Source organism: Mesitornis unicolor, unplaced genomic scaffold, assembly GCF_000695765.1.
Source record: "Mesitornis unicolor isolate BGI_N332 unplaced genomic scaffold, ASM69576v1 scaffold18074, whole genome shotgun sequence".
NCBI lineage: Eukaryota > Metazoa > Chordata > Aves > Mesitornithiformes > Mesitornithidae > Mesitornis > Mesitornis unicolor.
In genome coordinates this window covers 1,600-27,795 of record NW_010179602.1, presented here as the reverse complement: position 1 = coordinate 27,795, position 26,196 = coordinate 1,600, and the positions used below count along the sequence as shown (strand labels likewise).

General features: G+C 34.8%; 1 protein-coding gene across 1 annotated transcript in view; it reads right to left on the bottom strand.

Annotated features, from left to right (window-relative positions):
* Positions 1-7,283: 7,283 nt before the first annotated feature.
* The window catches only part of IQUB (IQ motif and ubiquitin domain containing), a 19,373-nt gene continuing 460 nt past the window's right edge, over positions 7,284-26,196 (bottom strand). Inside the window, exons 3-10 of the mRNA XM_010182845.1 lie at positions 25,826-25,990; positions 23,457-23,667; positions 19,590-19,765; positions 15,215-15,385; positions 13,573-13,749; positions 11,736-11,984; positions 9,660-9,845; positions 7,284-7,451 (exon numbers count right to left, since the gene is read on the bottom strand). Coding sequence (XP_010181147.1) covers positions 7,284-7,451; positions 9,660-9,845; positions 11,736-11,984; positions 13,573-13,749; positions 15,215-15,385; positions 19,590-19,765; positions 23,457-23,667; positions 25,826-25,990 — 1,503 coding nt within the window. The remainder of the gene's footprint in view (positions 7,452-9,659; positions 9,846-11,735; positions 11,985-13,572; positions 13,750-15,214; positions 15,386-19,589; positions 19,766-23,456; positions 23,668-25,825; positions 25,991-26,196) is intronic.

The following is a 26,196-nucleotide window of genomic DNA, read 5'->3' as shown; positions in this document are numbered from 1 at the left end:
TAATAACTTTCAGGTTTGTGGTTTAAGCAGCTCATAAAACTCTCTGCAGTTTAACCACGGATTCCTCTAATGTTCTAGTACAAGGGAGTGTCGTGTACTCCAAACTCCTCTGTCCTACTGTTTTCTAACTCCCTGATAACTGCATGCTGATAACAGAGTTGCACAACTTCAACAGGGATTTTACAGAAAAGTTTACTGTATCGCACAAAATGTATTCTGCAGAACTTCTGTCTTCTTCCCCTGCTGCATATTATCATGTCCCTCAGCTTAGCTCTGTCACATATATTGAGAGCTGGTGTCACACATTTGGGTGTTGACAGGTTTGAAATCTGCAGTAAATGTATCCATTGCAGATTCCAGCAAGAAGGAAGTGAGTGAGAAAATGTTACGTTTGGAGTGTATCCACTGAAACATGGAATTCAGCTATCTTTTGCATGCAGCAATACCGTCCCAAAAATCAAAAATATCTAAAGTCAGAAGCAAATTATAATCACTTCAGAATCTGACATGACTTCGGTATTTCAAAAGTCTCATGCAAGATCAAAATAGCCACAGAGAATTTCTTCATGCTGGGAAACAAATTCCTCCAGCGTACTTTTTTCCTCCTGCCAAGCTCTGAGCTGTTTCTTTACCTTGTGACTACATTAGCCAGCAGCAGTCACCCGTCACATGTTTGTCATGGGGCACAGATGTCTCTTCACAACCAGAACAAGATGTTAGGGATAATGCTCAAAGGAAATTGTTAGCTATGTTAAAACAAGTTTTAATAAGGAAAAAACAAGGAAGCACAATGAAAATTGTAAAAGAAGATAGAAACAGATGTCAGAAGACATACACTTCTGAATTTGCGTACATGTAGCTTGATTAATTAAACCCATTTGCCTTAACTCACAGCATTCTGTTACAGTGCAGTTTAGTATAAGGGAATTTGTTCATCAATCTGAAATCATAATTTTGAGACAAAAATAATAATTTTGAGGGAAGCAATAAACCCAGTAATGGTTTACATGCTTCTCTTTCTTCTTCATTCTGCCTTTACATAACACTGAATTTAACTCTTTAATTACACTTTTTCCTATTCCCCTCAGAGATGTATTATAAATCCTTCATCTCCCTTTTCACAAGCCACTGTCTGTTCGTTTGTTTAAGGGTACGTACAGGTAAAGCAGCAATCCAGAGCACAAAGATAGGGGTAGAACTGGAATGCTTTAGGGAGAACTTGGTATCAATTGAAATAGCCCAGCTGACACAAGCTAAAGGCTTTGTAATCTGCAAAGTAGTTGACCTTTCCGTGGTATCTTCCAGAACATGTGAGAACTGGTTTCTCACATAACTGTACAGAATAGGCTTGGCAGTGTTTGTGAGCATCTCCTTACCACAAAGCCAATCGACTGTAAGTCTTCCTGTCTGCTTCTTACAATTAACCTTCATGTAAGAAATGAAGATGAATTGAAAGTCAGCATTATATAAACCAAGAGGGCACAATATGGTTGCCCACAGAATACTGAAGAAATCTCAGATTTTCCAGTAAAACTTTTAATTTTGCAGAACCTGCTAGATTTGCATTGCAGTTGGAAGTCTAGAGAAATAGTGCATTACTGCACTACATTTTTAATTCACTGAGCTCATGTCTTCTCAGATTGTTATTCTTTTCATTCTTTGGCTTGCACGATGCAGAGATCCTTGCTTCACAAAACAGAGCAAGAAAGCATCTTCTCTTACTGTTCTTCTAACAAGAACCAATGAAGAGTAGGTTCTAGTGGGTCTCCTCTATTACTAATACAGTTGATAAATATGACCAACACTGCCAGGACTCCCACATCAGAATAAACTCTCAACAATCTGACCTAAATGTATGGAAATCAAGACTGACGTATATATCATGTTGTACAAATATGTGCTGTATATCTGACAGAAATCTCACAACAAGAGCAAGTGATTATTAGGAAATATTTGACAATTCAGTACTTTTAAAATGTGTGACTACTGCTTAACTCTACTATTACAGAGCATTTTCGCAGAGCTAAAGCATTTACACTGTTTCAAAAATCCCACTGCTGGCATGTACAACTTCTTTTCGTGCTCACACTCAAACGCTGACACCTGGATGAGAAGTTGAAGTCATGTAAGAGATTCCTGGCTTCTTGCATCCAAAATGGCTTACTTGAAGTAGATTAATAAAAAGAAGAGAAGCTATTACAGGGAAGAGAATTATGAAAAAGGGGTGTATTGACCTTGTCTCTTTCCAGCTGGTACTGTCTCCAAAAGTGTTTATCCCTTGGTTTGAGCTGGATCTTTTGGGAGGCATTTGCGCCAGCTAACCAAATCACATGCAAGCAAGATGGAGCACAGTTGGTGAGTATACTCTCCATATTCTGCCTTACAGAAACAACCTGAAAAATTTTTGAAACAAACCCAGATTGTTTTATCTCAGATTACCCTATTACTTATGACCAAACTTTTAACTGAAAACAAACAGAATTTTCTTTTTTACTATTTCTCCACAAACCACACTTTGAGAATGACTGAAGTGAAGAAATCTTTGAAAAAAAGGAATGAGAAGAACCCATTGACTGAGATTTTATTTTGCCTCCCTCAGTAAATTTGGGTTGCAAATGCGTCTGCATATATTTGCTCCTTTTTCTTTTTTTTGTCTTCACTCCTAAAAATAAAGAATTCTTGCCGAATAATAAGAAAAAATGTATATACTGCAAAGAGAGACTCCTTTCTTTCACTTAATTAAAAATGAGACAAGATCACAATGGTTCTTTTATCTATGAACAAGAACCTAAAAACACTTTTGATTGATGTCTGTCAGTATACACAAAAGCACACAGAGTTTAGTGTTGAATTTTCCACAGGGCTTTTTCCTTGAAAACCCATAGGTGATCTTGAGTCCAGGTTTAGAACTGCTTGCATATTAAGATTTATTTTAAATCCAACACAAATTCAAAATACTGAATCTCAGACTACTGTGAAATCATTATGAAATCACAATGGAAAAAAACCCCAAACCATCCATTACCATACATCTCCACTTAACTAAAATAATTTTATTAAGAGAAGCTGTAATATTGGCATACCATGTATTTACATCCTACTCCTACCCATCTCTCTGGATTTATTCATGCTTTCTTTTACAACTGTATGCATATGACATATCCCACGTATTTCTTATCCTGTCACAGTTGAAATATGGGACTCATAAAAAATAATGGGGAGAAATGATGAAGATGATGGAGGTTTAATTTCTTTTGCTTATGAATCCTCTTTAAAAAAAAAAAAATCCCTCAACTTCAGAATTCTATATTCCCGGTGTATTTTTTTATAGAAAGAAGTATGAATGCCAGATTTGTGTGGGGTGAAGTTAAATTTAGGACTGTAAGTCAGGCTAAAAGGGATGACTATTGTAACAAGGGCAATTTACAGTGCAAGATAAGCCAAACGAGCTGTGTATAGACAGGTGACAAAAGCAAGTGCCGCCCATTTTGCATGCAAATATGATCCTTGAATGATAGATTTGGGAGCTAAGAGGGTACTACAACAACGTATTAAAGAACCTCTTCCCCCAGCTCAGATAATAGACAAATTCAAATTAACTCTTTAAAGAGAAAAATAATAATTAAAAGAACCGAAAATTTGGATTTTTTTTCATCTCAGTTACTATTAGTACCATTTCCTATTAAGAAAGTATTTTCCACATGCCAAATACAGGTCAACAACTACTTTGCCACCCTCATGTATTTAATTTACTGTTCTGTTTTATCACTGTTGACAATAATTTTATGATCTAAGAAGGGATCTGCTTTGTTCATTGGGACAACTTTTCGGGACAAAGAGGCAGAGGAGGAGGTTACTCTGAGTTCTTCTTCCTTTGAGACGTAAATTTACATCCTGGAAAAAGCACAGACTTTCCTCTTGGGAGTAGGGAGGCAAAATGCACGTTCTTCTTTGCTAAATTAACACATTACCCACTTGTGGATGTGGAAAGAAAGGCAAAACTTTTTCTTCTGGAAACAGATTATCGGTGATGTTGGACGTGGGTAGAAGGCAATTTTTGCTTCATGCTTGAAAAGTCCTGCTCACAGAAGGGTCCCGTGAGGTAAACTGCAGGTGTTGATTGGCCTCGTGTCTCTGCGAGTGCAGGAGAAATAAGAGCCAGACCGATCCTCTTTTCCTGGTAGTGAGTAGTGACATCTGGAAAAGAACTGAGGCAAACCCAGGATTGCTCTCCAGTGTTTCAGGAGTGTGGACTCCTCTTGGTCTCGATCTCTAAGCTACAATTTAAGAGGTTTTATAAGCCTCTCACTTTTGCCCCTTCTCAGAAGTGAAGAGAGAAGGTCAGAATTTCATCTTAGTCTCTTTGCCTTTGAAGAGGCGCTGACACTTGGCAATCATTTGTTCTCATTATCCAAGAAAGATCTGTGCTGCAGTGCAGAGGCTTTTTTACCAGTAGATACCAAAACCATCTTGTGACTGTCTGAAATTCAAGCAAAGATGATCAGCTGTGCTTTTAAAGAATTTTCAGTTCTAACAGAAACTGGAAGATTTGACCCTTTAATATGAAGAGGAGTTTTTTTCCTGATACAATGCAATGACTTCTCCTGGAAATATGACATCTTTAATCTGACTCTGATCTTTTCAGTCAGCTTTTCTAGTATTTGCCACTGCTTGATACGGAGAATGCTTTCATTCTTCGTACTTGTCCAGTACCTTTTTATGTAATTTGTAAGCTACAGAAGCAGGTAAAGCAATACAGTAACTACTAGAGAAAGGTTTTTAATTAATTCCTTTTCAAAACACAATACAATTGTAAATGCTACAGACAAAAAGGGTAAAGTAATTCTTTGTTTTTAAATTTAGTTACAATATAGACAAAATGCTTAAGAGGATAAAAGTAGCAATTAAAGAAAACTTAAATAGATGATTGTACAATCATGCTAGATTTAAAAAAAAATGTTACCCTAGTTTTACATTGACTATACTGGGCTTTGCCCTGACAAAATGATTCAATTAGATATCCAAACTATTGAAAATACTTGTTCCAGCTTTCAACAATTCTCTTTCAATACATCACATCTTCCAAAGCATTCAATTTCTATGCTTTCAAAAGCCATTTTTGGACACTGATTTGAAGGAAAACATTAGTTTTAACTTTATACGGGTAGTCACTTTTTTGTGGACAGCCATGCCCAGGTATTAGTCGAATACTCAATTCACTATAATTGCACCACAAATTCCTAACTATTTACACAAGAGCTTTCACGGTGTGGTTAACTGGCACTGCCATTATCAGGGACTACTTTCCAGAATTCTGTATAAACAATAAATTTTTAATGTGTGAACAATTCTCTAGCAGTCCAAAACACTTTGTTTTCTGGAGAACACTGAACATAGAAACTAGAACTCTTCAAGCATAAATCTGTAATACTGTGCTAGTTTTGGATGCCTCAAATCAAGAAAGGCTTGGATAAACTGGAGCAAGTTTGATAGAGGTCCACCAAGAAAACTCAGGAGGCAGAAGCAGTTGACATGCTAAGAAAGGCTGAAGGAACTGGTCTTGTTCCGCTTGGAGACAAGAAGGCTTAGGGAAAACCTGACAGCAGCTTTCCAGAACTTAAGAAGAGACTATCAAGAAGATGGAGCCAGGCCTTCTACAAGTGTGCATGGTAAGAGAATGAGATGCAACACAGTCTATCAAAAGGAAAACTTTTTTTAAGATGAGGACGGTCAAGCACTGAGACATGTTGCTGCTAGAGGTTATGTATTCTCCATTCTTGAAGGTTTTCAAGTCCTGAATGGATTAAGCCTTGGCTTTATAGCTGACTGTACTTTGAGTAGGAGGTCGACTCCTGAGGTTCCTTCAAACCTGACTTACTTTATGATTCTGTACATTCAAAATTCTGTACAATCCAATGCTACATGGAATTAAAATCAATAAACTAGTGGTCTTTCACTTTTTTTTAAACTATTTCCTTACTCTTTATTTAAATCATCCTTCTGGGGCTGTAATTTACATTTTTAAAAGCTGCATAAAGAAAAAAGGAGACAAATTTATATAGAAGTCCTTCTTGCCCTTGAACCCATAATTTTTTTAAAAAATCCTTTTATTACTCAAAGCAGCCCAATCTTAGCAGCCATTCCTATCTTAAAAGCTCGAATCCTGGAAAGCACATAAGCCAACTGGAATGCTCACATGATTCACTTTTGCAATTCTACAATTAGTTCAGTACTGAACTAAAATCCAGAATCTGAATTTAATGGTAAAATCAATGGGAAAACTTCAGCTGATGTTAGAATGCACTGGTCCGTCAGGTACTGGTTCTGCAGTCCATGTTCTGTTAAGTGAGTCAATCCAGTTTCCAGCTGTTTGCTGCTAAATATGTGCTTATTCCTACTTGTAAATACTACCGCTTTTTGTCCAGACAGTTTTATTTGTCAGAGCAAAAGGGTTTGTCCTGGGTCAGAAACATGTCTAGAATAGAGATTACAAGTAGAACTTCGCAACTTTCTGCAGGGCTTTAACTGAATGTACATCATACCATATTTTTCTCTGTAACTATAATCAAACATAAACATAACAAAATAAGGAAAGAATTGACTTCTACTTTAAATAACACAAGTTCCTAAAAAAACAAGCATTTTCTAAACACTGTGCATTGTGTATTTCAAATTATAAACCTGATTTACAATAATTTCAAGATCTTGGATACAATAATTACATGCTGGCAGTTCCACTATGATCATCGAGATGAGCTAGAAAAAGTAAATTTTTTCTTTTGCACAAATGTTTACAAGGCAAAGCAGCTATATTTAGAAGGGCATATAAATTATTTTATTCTGTAGGAATTTATGGTTTGAGGGTTTTTCTGCCTTACATGTCTAAGACCAGAGAAATAAATTTAATATAGTGTTTATTGTATTATTTTTCTAATTAAAAGATGATGTTAAATTAGTTAAAATCCCCCAACAGGAATATTACATTAGAGACAGAATGTTCCAAGCAACACTGGCGTACACAGGAAGACAGTAATTCCTCCACAAATTTAGTATTTACACAGCTCATCAACAATATTTTACTTTTTAAATAATGAGGTTACAAAATACGAAATGCAGTTATATTGACTGGTCAAGATCAAATTATTTTATTCTCAGATGTTTATTTTGATCTGTGTAATACAATTAAGGTACTGATGAAGAAGTACTTTTCTTTAAAACCGAGGAAATTGTATTAATCAATAATTCAGTTAACTTCTTTAACTTCAGATAACTTTCCCTAAGAATTATGGTTTTGTACCAGTAGAAATAGGCGTTACTATTAAAAATTCATTTGCCTTTGCCTGATTGTCACTCCTATGCAAAAATGATCTCATCGCTGGAATCTGAGCAAAGTAGTTTTTTGCCTGGATATGCTTACTTTTTATTCTGTGAATAAATGCCGATGCATAAGCCTGAAAGAAAAACACAAATCTCATTACATAAAATTAAAAGATCTAGCAAACTACATGTTGCTTCATAGCTTAGACAGTATAGTGACCCTTTAATAAACTAAATCAGATAATTTATTCATGTATGATACATAATTAAATATTTTGTAGTTTTATACTGCTACCTTATGGCACAATAGTGACAAACACTAACCAATCCTTGTGTAATATTAGTCACCTCTTAAAAACAGAAACACGTCTGGTATTTTTTTATCTGCTCAACATAAGACATTTCTTTTCAAGTAAGAATATTGGTACTTACCATTAAAAATAAAAACAAGCAATGCTTAAATATCAACATTTGCAAGGTGATGACTATAGGAAGTTTCCTTGATAAGAATCAGAGTGATTATTTACAAATAAATATAGCAAGAAGCATTTTTCAGCATTTCAGTCAGCCTTTGCATTCAGTAGTGACATATTTTCCTAAATGTCTACTGATTAGTAGTAGTTCAGATGATGTAAAAAATAAACAGAATATTTAGTTGGAAAAACCCTTTTCTATTACTTATTCATAATTCATCATTATGAATAAGAATTGCTATTAAAGAAAGTGCTTGAGAAGCCTTTTTTTTGTTTCAGTTGGTGCGAAACAATGATTCAACTCATAATATTTTAACTTTGCCTCATTTTTCTTATTTCACATACATTTTTTGAAACAAAGCTTTGGCCATTACCAGTGAAGAAAGCTGACTTCTCACTTGACCAATGATGGAAAAAAGTTTATATCTAATCAGAAAATATTTTTATTGCCATTATGCAAAAATAATGAAAATATTTTTACTACAATATATCATTCACATTAAAAACATAAGTGTAACTCTGGACCCAATAAGGATAATGGCATCTCTTTAACTATGACAACCAGGTAAGTGCATAATCAGAATCTTAGCCTGCCATAATCCTAGTAACAGAAATTTATGGATGTAGAGAAGCATCATGAGATTCAGACTGCCTGAATAGCCTTGTTGACTGAAAGTGAGACACGGGAGTCAATAAAGGAATTTCCAGCTTAGAATTGATTTTGCCTGGTAAACTATATGCTCACATTAACATGTGTCTGAAGACACAGATTAGGCACACACAGAAAATATATAATAGATGGCAGACTTCTCTTTACCGTAGAATTCTGTGCCTAATATATTTCATCCCCAAGCAAACCTTACATTAAGAGAGTAATTCATTCGCTCTGTCAGTTTAGTTACCACATGCTCTCAAGAATTCCAAAAAGAAGGAAAATGAGTAACAGCTGAAGTTGCATTTGTGATGCACACATAATGAGTTAGAAATTGAATTAAGAACACCCTGAACAAAAGGACACTACACAACAGTGACCTCAGACCACTACTTACATAAATCAGTAACCTAGAGGTGAAAGGCTTAATAATGCATTACTAATTGCAGGACAAACACAGCTCACAGGATTCTCTTGGGCCTCAGAAAACTAAATATTCTACCATACAATGTCCAGTGGAGTGAAATATTTATCAGACTACCATGCTTAGATATGGAATTTAGGAGAGTGGTGTAAAAATACAATTTTGATGACTTCTTTAACAAATTCTTAAGATTTTTCAACTCAAAACAGCAATTATGTTTTTATTGCTTAATTTCAACCTACAAGATTACATTGTCGGGGTACTTATAAGTACTTTCTTGTAAGAAAGTAAACTGCAACAGATTTTATTATGACAAGTGGTTGAGTTCTAGACAATGAGCCATTCTCTTATTTGATGAGAAATTTATAAAGGCAGAAATTAATGAGGCCAGAGCATGTGCAAGAGCACAGGCACACAATTGTCACAGTATTTATTGTTAGTCTTTAGTATGTTTTTCAACCAGGCCAGCTCTTGTCTGATCTCATCTGAGAGAAGAGCACAGACATGTGGCACTGTTTTCTGTAGGCAGCATGGATGAGTCCACTTAACTTCTTGCATTTTAGGAGGGAGATTCAGGGCAAGACAGAGCTTAGGTACATGAATGTGAGCTGTACTATGCCAGCTGCCCTCTGAACTAGTACCTGTTTTATTTACAGATGCAATCATTTAAATAGTCATAATCGGCCAATTTGAACATGGATGAGCATAGGCACTAAATCTGGCCAAACATCATTAGTCACAGGATTCTATTAAAATATAAATATTGTAAAAAATTAAGCCCATCAATTTTTACCTCCTGAAGATTACACAGCTTGAGATGTGCATCTGCCTCATCTTTCGTGAGGAGAATAGTGTTCCATGGAGACCACTCATGCTGCTTATCCCACCTGACCATAACCATATCATAGAGGTCGCTGCAGGCACTGAGAGCTGACTGACAGCCCCATATCTTCTCAATCATGTACTTCAGATCTTGTTGCTGAAATGTAAAACAGGGTTAAGAAGGACGAAACATGTTTCATTCTACAACAATAGTATTATAACTGTGTGTGTAAGAATCCAAATAAAGCTTTGAGTAAAAATTTTTCTATGCATATGTCATACAATCACTTGGTTAAAGAATATCTAGACACACACACTTCTTTGTTCATTTTGAGATGAAAAAGGTCTTTAGTTGCAGTAAGCAGAACTTACTGGAGCTACCATAACTCTCATCAACTGCTTTTTGCCTTTAAAACCTTAGCAGCACTCATATGGGTGGTCAACCAAAACACAGTTAGAGTCAGTATGCATAGGAGCTGAAGAAAAGTATTTTCTCACAAAATCTTGCATCAGAGCCAGTAATGGTACTGCACTGGGAAATGAAGGAAGCTGTCGTAGCTGCTGTGAAAGAGTTCTAGTTGTGCCCAAGTAATTTCTAGATGTCTCAGAGCTGTTTACTGGATGTTAAGTGGAGTAGGGAACAGATAGTTATTGGGAGGGGAAGGAAAATAAAAAGTAAGTAGCTCAGAAAAAAAATAATTTAAGGAAATCTAAGGAATAAAACAAGGAAATTAGTGATTTAAGATACAAACTTCTGTTGTTTAGGTATTTACAACTCTAAAGAGAAGAACTTAAAGTTAATTTGGATAAAAATGACACTGTATCTAGACATGTTGCAGTGATACAACCACAAACAGAACTGCAAGTCAGGGCTTTCGGTGTCAGCAGTTAAGAAACAGTCATGTTTCAGTGCATCAAATGTGAGAGAGATCCAAAATATTTTGGAGGATGTTTACATATTAAGATAAACTAGGTTAGCTTAAGTGAAAACCAACATGGACGAACAACACCCAGGTTCTTTGATAACATTTTTTAACACAGACATGATAATTAAAGAATCCTAATCTTCCTTTTTGCAGCTGCCATTGGCAAAGTGTTAAACCACAGCATGGCTTCTTTTGGTAGCAGTGGGATATTGATAACTGGCTTTTGTTTGCTTGGTTGTTGTTTCAGACATACTTAAAATACAGTTCAAAAACTGTTCTATGAATGTTAATGCTGTAGAGATTTTTATTACTAAATCTCAAAAAGTTCAAAGAAATCTCGGCTGTTCAATACTTTCAATAAATAACACTTTGCAATTACCTCAGATTTAAAACTTTCGCAGTGGATATTGGATTTCAATTTTTTTTTTTGACAAAATAAGTAGTAACACCTAAAGGCAAGTAGTTCTTTGAACAGAGTTGTTCCAGTAATGATTATTATGAAACGTTAGCTACTCAGTAATATTGCAAAAGATTACAGATGATTACAGATGATGGCAAAAAATAGAAAATTAGAATATTTAGTGAATCCATCTCTAATAAATGCAAAACAGTGAAACCTTCAACTATACAGATATTCTACTGACATACAATAGCAATGTCAAAACCTCAGCTCTGTTATTTTTTTTCTTTCTGAGAACAAAAACCAATTTAGTTGTATTACTAAAACAGTCCAAATAATGGGGCCTAAAATGTTTTACTAGCATTATGTCTTGAACAGTATTATAGTCACAAAAACATTATTGTTGCTTTACAGATGTTGCCAGCATCTTAAAGCAGCAGAACAGCCATAGCAGAAGAATTTGGATCATCTGATTCTTTGACTTGTCAGCTACACTTCAACCTTATTTAATGTATAGCTGGTAAGCACTTTTGAAAGTACAGCTATAATTCAAGAGCTGAAGTGCTGCTGCTTTATGGTATGGAACATCCCAGACTACAGGAAGAAGTTTTTGTAGCTTTTAGCGTATTTCTTGACCTGTCAACAGCACACACAAAATACAGGAAAATTTATTGTCAAAGCCCCTGGTTTCCATTATTAGCAATATTCTTTCAGACATTACCTGAACTAAGAAAGCAATTTTAGCGTCATCCTGATAATCAGCCTCAGACTTTCTGAGATTTTTTAGTATAAGTTTATACTCCAAAAATGCTTCTCGTCGCTGAGCCTCATTAGCAGGCTTGCACCACAAGTGACATCTGCCAGTGGTGTGGGAATTAGTAGGAATAGGAAATTCTGTAGATGTTAGGTAATTTTCACAACTATGACAGAAGTGAACATTTTTATAAAGCTTTAAGGGATCTGGTGGAACCTGAAAGATTAAAAAAAAAAAGTTCATTTACCACAAAGTATCTTTGTATTACTTGTGTGTAACCTTTGTGTGTATTTGAATACATTTTACACATATTCATGCAATGTTCATGCAAGTGTTCTAATATGTAAAAACCAGTAATATTTATTTTAAAATACCCAATAGAGTTGTTTGGTTTTTTTTTAAATAGACCAAACGCTATTCTGTTTTCTTACTGTACATGTTAAAATCAGTTATACAAATCAGTCAATTCATTTTTAAGCTATGTGAAGATCCTAGACATTATCCTCCAGTGGTCTTGCTGGTGCTTTTATGTATGCAGTTTGTCAGCCATTCTGGAAAGATGACAACACAGCAAAAAACCTAATTCTTTTGGATTTATTTTTTCATATAGTATCTGCCCTTTATGTCAAAGATGAAACCCTGAGATTATGAGCATATTAATATTTTGGCATAAGAATACAAAATCATCAGAGCCACATGTCCAAAAACAATATAGGGGAAGAATAAACTAAACTTGCTAATGACCTCCTCACCCTCATATTTGTTCATGGGTTCTGGAAAGAATTTAATGTAGTTTGTGCAAAGGGTTCAAGTCTGTAATTGGGTAGTTTGAGTAGTCTGATGGTCCAGGCACCTGTTGTGGTCATCTGCCTTTTTTTGAAAGTACCCTGAGGATTTGACTGTCTGTTGATGAACTGCCACCTTTTTTATGATCTACAGAAAGCTACAAGATTCAAATACAAACACAGGTGCAATTCAGTCTTCAACTCATGGTACAGTTAACCAAAAGCTAGAGAAGCCAAAGATGTCCCATCTCCAGTCTCCACTATGACCCATCTAGGTCATAAACTGCTGGTTGGTTTTAAGTCCCACTACTGACAGATTCTCTACTCCTGATATACCATCAACCACCATAAGATGAATCCTCTTCTTATAGATGCAAAATAGGCTTTGCTGCCTAAAGCAGCAACATAGGATAGTGAATCGTATTTTCAACTGTAATCTGTAGTCAGAAATGAAAAGCGATCACACAACTTGAGAGGTGTCTACCGCTATCTCCACTTCATAGCTACATCTGCTTCTCATGAAGTAGCAACAGTTTGTACCACAAAAGCTTGTAAAAGCTCTCATTTAGGTGCAAACTCCTTAGACATCACTTTGACAATGGCAAGGTTTATCTTTTGTGGATGCATGGGATCCTGCCTCTTGTCCAGTGAAAGAAAGATAATTGCTCGCTCTATTGGTTCCCCATTTGTTATTACAATTTACTGTTACCATCCCATAAGATCTACCATTTACAATTCTTGGATTTTTTTATTTCATACAGTGTTCCTGGACGCTCTCAGTGATACCAGCCATTTGTCAGCTTCTTATACCTATGTCTGCAATCCATGCTTGATATATGACTATATAAGCTTATTTGTGTGAAGCCTGGATATTTGCTACATTTTACTTCTTGAGAAACTCCAACAACAATTCTACAGCAAAATCTAAAATAAAACAAGCTTTCATTGTTTTCCGTTCCCCTTCTCCACCATTCTTAGTTCAATGGCCACTATGTCAGACTGCAAAATAGGAATAATACCTTAAGTATCCTAGCAATTTCAGGGTTAAACTTTGGAGTTTTAATATACTGAAGAAATAATGTACAAATTCTTTTCCTCAGTCCTTCTAAGTTGCATTCTTTCATGTCCCTCGACATAAGATCAACTTCCCTGTCAATTAATTCCACTATTTCTTGTGTTAATTTACATTCATGTTCCTGAAAGAAAACACAAAGAAAAAGGAAGACAAACTCCACAACAATCAAGAAGCAAATAAACAAAATAATTCTAATGCAGATATGAAAGCAAACTATAGATTCTTTGCCAATCATTATTCACACCTCTGCATGTTCACATAAGAACAGGTTCATATTAAGAACCCCCTAGTGTCTTAGGAAAACAACCTCCAAGAAAACTCATGTAAAGAACTAAATAACTGAGAATGTTTACAGATCCTGCTTTAAAGGCCTTGTATGTATACCAAAGCTATGAGGAACTGTAAACCTGGAGGCATTAAAAAACGCTAAGCAGAGACAGATAATACATGCAAAGTTTTCAGTCTCCAAAAACCCCAAGAAATATCTCCCCAAGAAGTTTCCTTTGGCTGTGTAATAGCATATGTAATGTATATACAGAGTAGATGGTTAAAACAAACAAACAAACAAAACCACAAAAAAGCAAACAAACACACAAAAAACCCCCAACAAACAAAAAACCCACTACACAAAAGGCATGGGGGACTTTATGAATATGCTTGGAAATTAGTAATTTCAATATTTCAAATGCTTAGCAGGAGATTCTTCAGAGAGAGATAAGTGAATGAGTTCAATGTTTTCTCACCTAAAATAGAGTGTTAATTTACAGGAATTCTAGAATCTGCTCACTACAGCAATATAGACTTGTGTTAAGATGGGCAGGAGTTCATAGACCAGCAATGCTTTCAACGCTGTATTGTCTTCTGGTCAAATTCTAGTACTCCCAAAGCAATTAGCAAGATGTTCGTTTGTTTTAATAAGACCACAAAGCAGCGTTCTATTCTAGTTCAATGCCAACAGTATCATCCTAAAAGTACATTCAAACTCATATTATTATTTTTGTACATTAATAAATAAATGAATAAATAAACAAATATTATTAACTAAAATAAACGCATGCAGCTTCTAAGTCACTGGGAACACTGGCAGCAGAAGTGAGGGTGGGGAGTGAGGGACAAAGAAAAAAAAATGAAAATCAGTATTTGCAGCCATAAAACTGGTAACTCAAACCAACAGAGAGATAAGGTTCTAAACAGACATTTCAAAGAAATTAGAAAAAAAGCCAGTAATAGCCACTTACATCTCTGCCATGGTTTTCATCAAGTTGTTCTAAATATTAAGCTAAATTTTGTACTAAAAATGTATTATATATTAATATACAAAAAGTCTACAACAATAAAGTTAAAATTCTAACACAACTTGAAGAAAAATGTGCACATCACAAAGTGAAATATGAATTCAGAGTATATCTGGAACGTAAATTACACTGTCATGCCAGGTGGTACATGAAGCTTTCCCTCGCTGCCAGCTGATCATCCCTGCACCTGTTTGCCAGAAGAAGCCTTGCTTATGTGTCAACATAATTAAGTCACTGTATCTTAGGGAATTACAGCTTCAAGCTAAACTTAAATAGAAAAATAAAACCTACCTTCACTGTATGTCTGAGTGTTAACAGCACATCTATTCTCTCATCTTTTGGGATGTCGTTCATGCTGATGCTGCGGTATATTTCAAGTAGTTCTCTGGCACGGAGTGTGTACTGTGTATCCATTTGAGTGATTTTTCCATCATATGCTTTCCATCTCTTAGGTTGTGCACACTTCAGAAACAATTTGTATAACTGAGCTTTTATAATCTGATCACCAGCTGAACAAATGCATTATGTTACATGAAGTTTCACCACAGCAAATAGGGGCTTAACATTAATGCTTGACTAATAGAAAAGGCTAATCCTATTGATATTTATACAGTACCTTTTCCACCAGAGCAAGTAATCAATTGCACATTTTGTTTAAAGTTGCAGCTCATGAAAATTTTGACTTACAGGATATTAAAAGCAAATAATATTTTCCTACAGGGATATGCTCTACTTCTTTAAAACAAATTTACTGAAAGTAGTGTTAGAATACATTTGCTCTCCATTTCATACTGCAGTCATAAATCCCCCTAAACTATCAGTAAAAATCAATGAGACTGTTCACTGTGTAAAGATTGCAAATTTAAGGCCTAAGTCTACTGCAGTACAAAATATCTCCAGGGAACTGTTTTATTTATGCTAGCTATACAGACAGATAGAAGGCATAGACTTTGTTAAACCTGACTAAGGCGGAGTATGAGTTTACAGCTTATTGGATACTTCGGCTAGCTTCTTGTTTGTGAACTTAACCACATGCCATCTGCCTACTACAGCAGTTGTCTCTTTGCACATCTTTAACTTCTACAGACAGTGAGCAGTTACGTGGTGTCAGCTGCACCACGCAGTTTGAGAAGTCCAAACTCTCCTCTTGCCAGAGGGCTGGTTTTGGTTGCAAACCACAGTTACATAAGGGGTTAGTTCACTGTGGAGGTAGGTATCTAAATCCAATAGAATGCTACTATTCAAAACCTCCTCCTCATCATTACCTAACTCCACTCCCTTTCTTTAATTGGGATGGCTATTTGGAACCTCATTCTGTGTATTAATTATTCTCTTTGCTGTATTTGGAACCTGAACATTCACAAACACTTGCAAACTTCACTTTGCAGTCTCGGTGTGAGTTAACTACAGCAACACTTCATGCAGCATTCACATGCTGAGTAGTTTTCTGGATATGATTCCAGTAGTGATGTAATCATTATTTTGACCAAATATACAGGCTTGCTATGGTGATAAGTCATGGAAATACCAAGGATATTAGATAGTTAGAACAGATACAGTTAGTTACCACCACAATCAAAAGAGAGTTTTCCTCACTTTGAAATAAATAAATTATAAAGTTAGGTAAGCAAAAGAAAGACAAAATAATTGAAAAAATGATTTAACACTGAAAAACTGACATTTAATTACATTATCAGTGGGGGTGAAATTCTTAATTAAAGGAGGTATTGTTAATCAGAGGTCACAATTCAGAGTCAAAACTGATTAAGAAATGAAACAGCAAAACCAGACATCAATAAAAGATAAAACTCTTAATTCCTTAGTGAAATCTTTGAACTTCTGCAAAACTAGAAGGAGACTATTTTCTCTCTGTCATAAAAAGGGAGCATTCTGCTGTAACTTCATGAATTTGTTTCACTAACTTTGTACAGCACTCTAAATTCTAACAAACAGCAAACAAGAAAAAACAAACCCCAAAAGCCCAAGTAAATAACAAAATACCCGCTATCAACTTAGAAGCTATATGATGCTGTAACTCCTTTTTATGCCAGACTGGCAAAAATCAGTTTTCCATAGAGCAGTTAGCGCATTTGATTTTCTTCAATGAAATCATTTATTATAAGATAGCAAGGTTATTTGCTTCTGCTAGGGAGAGTCAATGGGCAGAATTTACCCTAGGAAATGGCTATTAAAATTATGTTCTTTGGACAAATTTGTAACAACTCGTATATGAGCTAGAAGTCTTGGTATTCCACTCTGCAAATGACCCTTTACACAGACCAACTATATTATGATAATGTCTAAAATATTCAAAGCAAGATATCCTATCTGTAACTTCTGTATTTTTTCTTACTACCTCATCATAACTGGGTATTATATAAAATTAAATAATTTCAAAAGAAAGGAATTATGCAGATTTTTATTGAAAAAAATACAGCAGTCTCACCAATATGAAGATTTCCAGTATTTCAGAAAGAATTACAAGCTGATTTCAATACTGTTTTCTTGTATTCAAGATTGATGTGAGAAAACTGAGACTTCTAAATTTCAAGAGTTTTTTGCCAGATTTTTTTTTGCCTTTTAGTCTGCTGGCAATATTGAGGAATTGACAATAATCCTGTTATCTGTATTACTTCAGAGAGCAAGACTACTATAACTGCACTCTGTTGCCAATGCATGAAAGCAGGAAAAAAGCACCCAAGGAGAGAAACACACCACCACAGACAGAGATTATTTTTTATTATAAAAAAATAATCCATAGAATGGGTGCAGAAATAGCACAAAGCATGAAAGGTATAAACTGCGCAATAATTACAAAAATTCCTTTAAGAAAACATGATTGCTGTATAAAAGCTTAATCATGTACTTCCTTTTCAAAATATAAATGCTGAAGAAGAATGAGCTCAGTATAAAAAAGACCCCCCCCGAAAGTAGTGCACACACGACCAGTAGCAATCATTGTAAAAGCACACATGCATGAGAAGGTACATCCTTAAAGTAGCAAAGAAGGGAACCAACGTTTCCATGAAGAAGCAAGTTTTGTATCACATTGGCTATTGCAGCAAAGTGAAATGCTTGCAGTCTTCATATATGAAAGGTGTTACATAAACTGTAACTGGCAAGTGCCCGACTAACATTACCAGCTCAAAGTTCAAGAAATAACTGAATAATTAATCTAGTACTCCAACAATAAATTTCATACTACAGTTTAAATTGCACTGTTCAAATTGCACTTTTACAGTCATAACAAACCATCCATTTAATTTTGAGATTTCCAAAATTTTTTAAATTTTTTTTTATTTTTTAAGAAATGCAGAAATAGTTACTTTTTCACCTCTGAGTTAGGCTCCTATCTATGTCAACAGTTTAGAACAACTCTCAAAACCCTATAGCTGTAAATTTAAAAAAAAATATATAGTAAAAACACCTATTTCAGTTGCAATATTTCTTTTCATGATTTTGTCACATACTATGAAAACAGCCAGAAAACAAACTATTTATTTTTTCTGAGGGGACTGATTGCTGGGATGTCCAACTAGAAAAGACTTTTTAAAAAATTTTACATTAAGTTGCCATTGAATCTAATGTGATTCTAAATCATCTTTGTGTACTAATGAATTCTCATATTTGTTTTATAAATGAAAGCCTAAAGAGCACTTGCATTTAATTTCATCCTAAACATTATACAAGAATAAAATCTCAAGTTAAAGTTTTAATGCAATGTATACTAGTGAATTAATAACTGAGTTCAGTATGATATAATTCAGTCAAAGCTCTTCTGGGTTTCTATCCTGTACATGAAAACAGAATAAATGCTTTCTTTAAAGACAGAGATGTGATGACCAGAGGCCTGTGCTCAATGGGTAAACAAATAACAAATATAGTTGCTGAAGGATAACATTTCTGAGGGAAGAAGGAAAATAAAAGAATCAATGAATCCATACTGCAGGGTTAAAGTTTAATTTTACAAATACTTGCTTAAATGTTTGCATTTAAGTTTAAATGTAATAGCAAACTTTTCGCTATAGAGAACAATGAACAGAAAATACCAGAGGGAAAATCACTTACTCATTAGTTTTGATTAGTGAAAATAAGTATTTTTGAAAGAGAAGCTAATAGGCAGAGTTTTAAAGTTTCAAAAACAGCTTAGGAAAGAGCATAGTTTCATGCATGGATTCCTACATCACTGTAATGCACACAATACAAAATATAGAATGATATGCAATATCCTGATGCTTTATAACTTCAGATTAACCATTTTGAATTGTTACAATCTAAACCTTTAATGCTGATAACAGTGCCACTAGAATGCAGAATGTTTACATAATACAAAATTCATCCACTCAGTGCTATATTTTATATTATACATACATATAATATTTTATATTATACATGGGATTTACCATAGAGACAAGTAGTTAACAGTCTCAGTGATGCACTCTTATTCCTTCAATCAGTCTCAGAGCCAAGAAATTTTCAGCTTGGAAAGAGTTTAACTGAATGGTATTGACATGAACAGCAAGGTAATTTGGATGTTTATAACATTAGCATTCATATGATTAACTGTTAAAGCTACAAAAGTTCCTTTTGGCAGGTAGCTTGCAAATGTCTGTTCTGTTCCTGTACTTAGTATTTTTTATGTTCAGCCTAAAATTACGTCACTGACCTTATCCAGAAAGCGTAGTATTGCTTTTTGTTGATTCTCCTCATCTGCATTTAGTTTGTGTTTCCCAATGGAAGCAATCAGCTGTGTCTCTTGTTCCAGAAGTCCACAAAATGCTGCCTTTCTTTCAGCCCCAGTAAGAGTTCTGTTAATCCTCTCAGTCTCCTTCTGCCTCCATACTACAGATACAAATATTTGGGGTATTTTTATAGGGTGTTTTCTAGTGAAACTTCTACTTCCATATTTAAGAAATAACATAATTAATTTTCAGTATTCTTTAAAAGCCAGCTTCTATGATAGAGAATTGTTTGTTACACATATTTTCAATACATGTAAAATGGCCCAGAAATGGATGTAAATTATACAGGTGTTCTGTGAGAGTGTGTGTACATCAATTCCAGACTGCCAATTTGTACTCCAAACTCAAAGATGGGTTAGGAGAGAAAGGACCTCTGTGTCAGAAAAATAATTTAGCTCCTGTGGAAATGTGTGATAAAACGATTTCTTCATGATTTTGCATCTAAAATAACTGTTTGAGACTCAAACAGCTCCAAAAGGTATGAGCAATAGGAACTTTTTAAACAATTGCTCATCAAACTCACAAGAAAAAGTTCTGTGGAGATCTTCTGAACAGATTAAGGGCAGCATTTTACTGTGGTACCACTACTACTCAGTGCTGAGAACATTACTGCTTCTCCCTGCATAAATGAGTAAAATTTAAAGAAACTTGAAGTCTTAAAGAACTGAGATAAAACTTGACTGACAGTCATGTTAAGCACTCCAGGTCCTACACTGAATATTTGAGCTCTATCATCTTTTTCCATCTAAGCTGGATGGATGTGCATTAATAATCAGACAGTCATTGCTTTTCTCTCCCTTTCCTCTTCTGCAACAGAAGCCTTCAAGTGGCAGTGGCATGCAAGCCACAAGATAATAATGACAGCAGCAGGTGAACCAGTACACGCTATAGAAGAATTTGACTCCTAGGGTGAAATCACCAAACTGCAGGTACCTGCTGGACTTAGAATTATAAGTTAGACTATTTAATGACAGAAACATACAGATGTATACGTATGTGTCTATCATGTTTATTTTGTAGTACCCATTCTTTGACTATAACTGCTGATAGACAGACTATACGCCCTTACAGAAATCTGTTAGTAAAATCAAACTGTGCTTACTGAATAGTGTTTTCCTTTGCATACATTGTAACAACTCTTGGCTTTTCTGAAGAGTCTGTTTCATTACAAATACATCTCAAATTTTGTAGGGAATTTTATAAGATCCAACACATCAGCACTCTTGAATAATGTCTCAAAATGTTGTTATTGTTCCAGAACAGTTATGCAAAAGCAAAACCCAATGTAAAGAAAACAATCCAATAAGTGATGGACACTTACTGAAAAAAACTGTAACATCCTGCATCAGGTAAGATTAGAGGTAGGAGGAGGAAAAGAAGGAAGGTTTCTTTTCTGCCTGTGGCTTCCTTATCTACAGTACCTTATGTTTTCCATTTTAAAATATTTCAATTCATTTCCTTAAGGCTCTCCAAGCTTTGGTATTAATATGACAGCTGTCTGACAAGTTCTGAGTACTCAAAGATATATTTTTAAATAAAGCCATTTCAGCAAACAAAAGCACTGTATACAATTAATTTACATGATGCTTTATATGCCTGAAGGGGGCAGCAACTTCAAAGATAGAGCTAATAAATACAGTAAGCAATTCTGTACTTAGAGAAATGAAGAAGCTGCCAGTTATCATCAATACTCACCTCCTGATTCACCAGAAATATGCAATCAAGTTAAAATCATTCCTCTTAGATTATCTGTTTTACAGATAGAGATTTTACTCATTATATATTCCAATTTTTATAAAATTAATTAGTTCATGCTTTTCAAATAAATAATCATTGTCTCTATATGCAGACACACTGAATGTATGGATACCTCTCATTTGCATCATACATTCAACAGGCATGTTTTTGTACCAACAGGAATTGTTTGTACTGGCTGACCCGGTAATAGTATCTCCCTGTTGTGATCAGCAGCACTAACCTTCACAGATCTCTAGAGGACAATAGTCTTATTATATTACTGTCACAATGATTTAGCTTGTGTAGACTGTTGACACTATAAGAATGTAAAAGTAGTTTCAGATGCAGGTAGGAAAAAAAAACTTCCTAGAACCACTAAGCTCTATTAAAATAAAGAGCATGACTGCAAGTGTCCATGTAAAGGAGCTACTAGTCAACACCAGTAAATAAGAACAAACTAAAAAGATTTACATCAGACCATTATTTTTAAGAAAATGTTAAAAAGTAATTTCTAATACTGGAGTTTGTTCTGTTCCAGTTTTGAAGTGGCACATACTTTTTCAAGTTGCCTAGATACTAAATTCCTGAACATGAAAAGCTGAAAGTTTTATTATCTGTGAATCCAATGAGATTAAATCAAGCAAAAGAGACACTTGTATAACCGTGCATTTTAAATCTAAAAATATTTGGAATATCAGCACTCATTCACAACTTTAACTCAGCTTTGTTGCTTCTATTGCAAATAAGAATCACTATACTTTAAAAAAAAAAAAGTGGATCATATATTTGATAGGTAATTAACTAGGAAGCAGTTTTTAAAGAAAATATTGCAGGAAATCAGATACCAAATAGTAGCACTTGCCATAAGTGGAGAGGAAAAAAATGATTATCTGAATACCTTGGGTTTTGATTATCCAGTCAGGCACACCTTTAAAAGGGCTTGATTCTTATGAAGTGAAAAGCTAACTAGCTATTAAGAAAAAGGGGGGCAGGGCAAACAACCCCTAACAAACCACAAATCTCACAAAGATACCATTCCCAAAATTCTAAAGTTTAAGACCAGTAATAATTTTTACATTTGTCACAGACAGTAACATTTAGAAGCCATTTATACATTCAGACAATGCCACACAAAGTATGACAGTAAAGATTAAAAGATTAGCACATAACTTGGGAATTCTGGACTCTTGATCCTCAGCTCTATAACATATGCCACCAAAGTGATTATTCTCCTGCAAGTTATGTCAATTACCTGCAGTATTCTAGGAAAGTTCAGAGGTGCTTGCCTATATTATACGCCATCCACTTCAACAGGAAAAGTAAATCTTTCAGGATGCCCTGTAGGACTCCTAGCAGATTTTAAAAATTTTGACAACACAGTTTTGTGAAACATGGAATAAATTAGAATAGAGAAAAAGCAGGAGAAAGTGGCTAGGACAAAAGGAATAACCTCAGTGGTATATTGTAAAACGCTGGACAAAAATTTAATCCATTATAAAAATGTCTACATTAAATTATGAATTATAGATATTAATTGTAATCTCTTCATGGTATTATTTTCAGTATCCTAATTGAAGAGTAAAAAACATTAAAATAACTCTGATCAAAAAAACTCCAGTTCCTGCTCCTCTAGTTGACCTTAGCATTAGAGATTAATCATTTTTAAAAAGAATAAAACTGCCAAATAGCATTATTCTATGAGCTGATTATTTCCTAAAAAGTTGTGCTGGTTTTGGCTGGGATAGAGTAAATTTTCTTCATAGAAGCTTGTATGGTGCTACATTTTGGATTTGTGATTAAAACAGTGTTGATGACATAGGGATGTTTTACTTACTGCTAAACAGTGCTTACACAGTGTAAAGGCCTTTTCTGCTTCTAGTAATATATGAAAGTCAAAAAATTATGTAAAAATTAAAGAAAATCCACTGTAAGTCAAAAAAATCAAGGAAGTATCTAACTTGAAACAGAAACATGTTAAAATCACAACAGTTTGTTTTAAACAAACTGCACTCTTTTACTGATTTGAGAGCATCCCTTTAAGAAAAAAAACTTACATTGTAAAGCATGGTACAGGAGCTCAAAGTCTTCTTTTGTTTTAGGGTTCAGTCTTCGTTCCTGTTCCCTTCTCAGTTTTTCTTCTTTCTCTTTTTTTTTCCGTAACTCTTCTTGTGCCTCCCATTCCAGCCTTATCCTCTTTTCCTCTCTCAGATTTTGTACTACATTTATAGCATACCAACGACGGAAATATTTCTGTAATACTATTACCTAGATGTGATACAGTACCAAAGAATCATAAATCTAAAACAATACAGCATAATATTTTTTTCTTAACTGTCATTTTTTCTAGCTAACTACATATTCTAAATTTTGTCTTGTACTCTAATTTAAATGTTACAACGACAGTTATATATATATAACTATAGTATATATATATATACTATTAGTCTAAACACAAGTATGCTTCCTTATTTAAGTAACTGCAAGAGTCTAACCAGTGAGTACAGTGGAGAAGCTAGGTTCAAATAATGAAGTTAAAGTATAAACTGCAATTACAAAATCTATTTTTCTTTTTTCAAATCTCTCCTTAAAAAACATCTTTTGCCATGTATTGTTTTTATTCTTTTCTCTCCATCTCTGTGGACAGAGATCCCCACTTTATTATTCATTTATATAATGTCTAGAATGGGAATTTAGACACATATTTGCAAAATTTCTTTTAAATTTCTGAATGAAAAAATCAACATTCATACAGTCAAAATCAACTTCACATTATTTGTAAACAAATTATGAAAGTGAAATTACCTGTGCTGTTATGACAGAACTTAAAGAAAAATTTTAAAAAAGACCTTCCAAAGCTGTGGGCATTAAAGACCAGGGAAACATCTATGCTAACTTAAGGGATCACAATGCACAACTGAGCTCTCACCAGCTGAGAGCTTGTACCACGAGCAGTTCCATACCACAAGCTAACAAGCATTGACTTGCGTTGAACGCTATCAAGCACAAAAGCACACTAATACAGTTATACTGTCTCTAGAGGTATCTTAACCTAACATTTCTCTTGAATATGTCTTGGGCTAATATTTCAATATGGAACTAGACTGCACTGTGCAAATCCATCAACTTGAACCAAAACCAAGCTGATGTTTTTCTACTGTGCATTACGGATTGCCTACAGATATGTTACAGATTTCAGTAAGTGGCAATAATGATCACAGTAAAACACATTGGCAGTCCTGAGGAAATGGTTACCTGTTTGGGTTCCACTTCTACAAGAGACTTATTGCTGTCAGCTGTTGCTGACCAAATAAGAAGTTCTTACAGAGAACTTCTACCTAGAAGATATCAAAGCATATTGCCAATCATGTCAAAACAATTATTGTACCTGGACATGTGAGAAACCAACTGTTTCTCCATTTAGTTATATCCAGACTCTCTATTCTAAGAAATCAAATTAGTAATTAGACCATTTACAAAGCAGTTGGGTGTACTTAATTTAGGTGTGCAGTCATTGAATGTGTAGTTTTCAAAAAGCACTTTGAAATGCCATGGCATCCTCTGCACTATGACTATACAGAAACTGTCATCAGAATTGCCTGCGTGAGGTGACTCAGTGCACCACAAAACTCCACAGGCCCATTGCATGTGTTCTACCTTAATGGCAAAGCAGGAGCTTGAACACAATCCAAAACAGCACAGTATGCCAAAGGTAAACTGTCAGGCCTGTTAAAACAAATAAACAAACCCGAAAACCACAAAACCCATAAGCTGAATGCAGGTCTCCTAAATCCTAATGCAACATGTTACCCATCTGAGGCCATACATTAAGCAAGTAGAATAAAAAAATCATAGAATGGTTTGGATTGGAAGGTAAGTTTGAAGGTCATCTCATCCAACCCATCTGCAGCGGGCAGAGACATCTCCAACTCGATCCGGTTGCTCAGAGCCCTGTCCAACTTGATCTTGAATGTTTCCAGGGATGGGGCATCTACCACCTCTCTGGGCTACCTGTTTCAGTGTTTCACCACTTTCATTGTGGAAAAATTCTTCCTTATATCTAATCTGTAGTTTAGGTCCTTCTAAAGAGATCATGAGAATGCCATAGGGACAAACCTAATTTATTCCGTGATGCTCTATATGGAAGCTTAACTGTCACTGTAAGACAGAAACCAGTAAAATCACAATTCTTAATAGTTAAGAAACCACATGGTCTCAAATGTCATTAAAAACATTAATACTGTAAATAAGCAGACATACACTTCCCCCATATCTGAAAGATTATGCAATATGAAGATTAAGCAGACATTTTGCAGCTCACTGTTAAATTCACTCTTTGAACACTCGGAACACTCAGAGTGAATATTCAGACAACCTTCGTAATATTTTGCTTTACAGATACAGTTTCAAACAGATGAAAACTTACTGCTTCAAGTCTACGTTTATGGTATTCTTCCGCTGTAAGATATTTTCCAGGACTTATGAGTTTGTCAGTTCTGTTTGACACATAAAGGCCAGGTTTAGTCATCTGTGTTGATGTTGTATTTTTTGTCTGTTGTGGCTTGTTTTTTTCAAAAACCGTCTGTGGGGAAAAAAAAGCATGTCAGACTATAACAAAATATACAGAGATTTTTTCCCCTCATTGCAGTAAGTGGCAAAATTAGCTATTTGTAGCAAAAGTCACAAGACTAATGATATTCATTTCTTATCTACTTCCTCATTCCTATTGGATATAATTGTGTCAACATTCTCTTGTTTGGCAATAACAACATTCTAAAAAGATACTACAAAGTCATT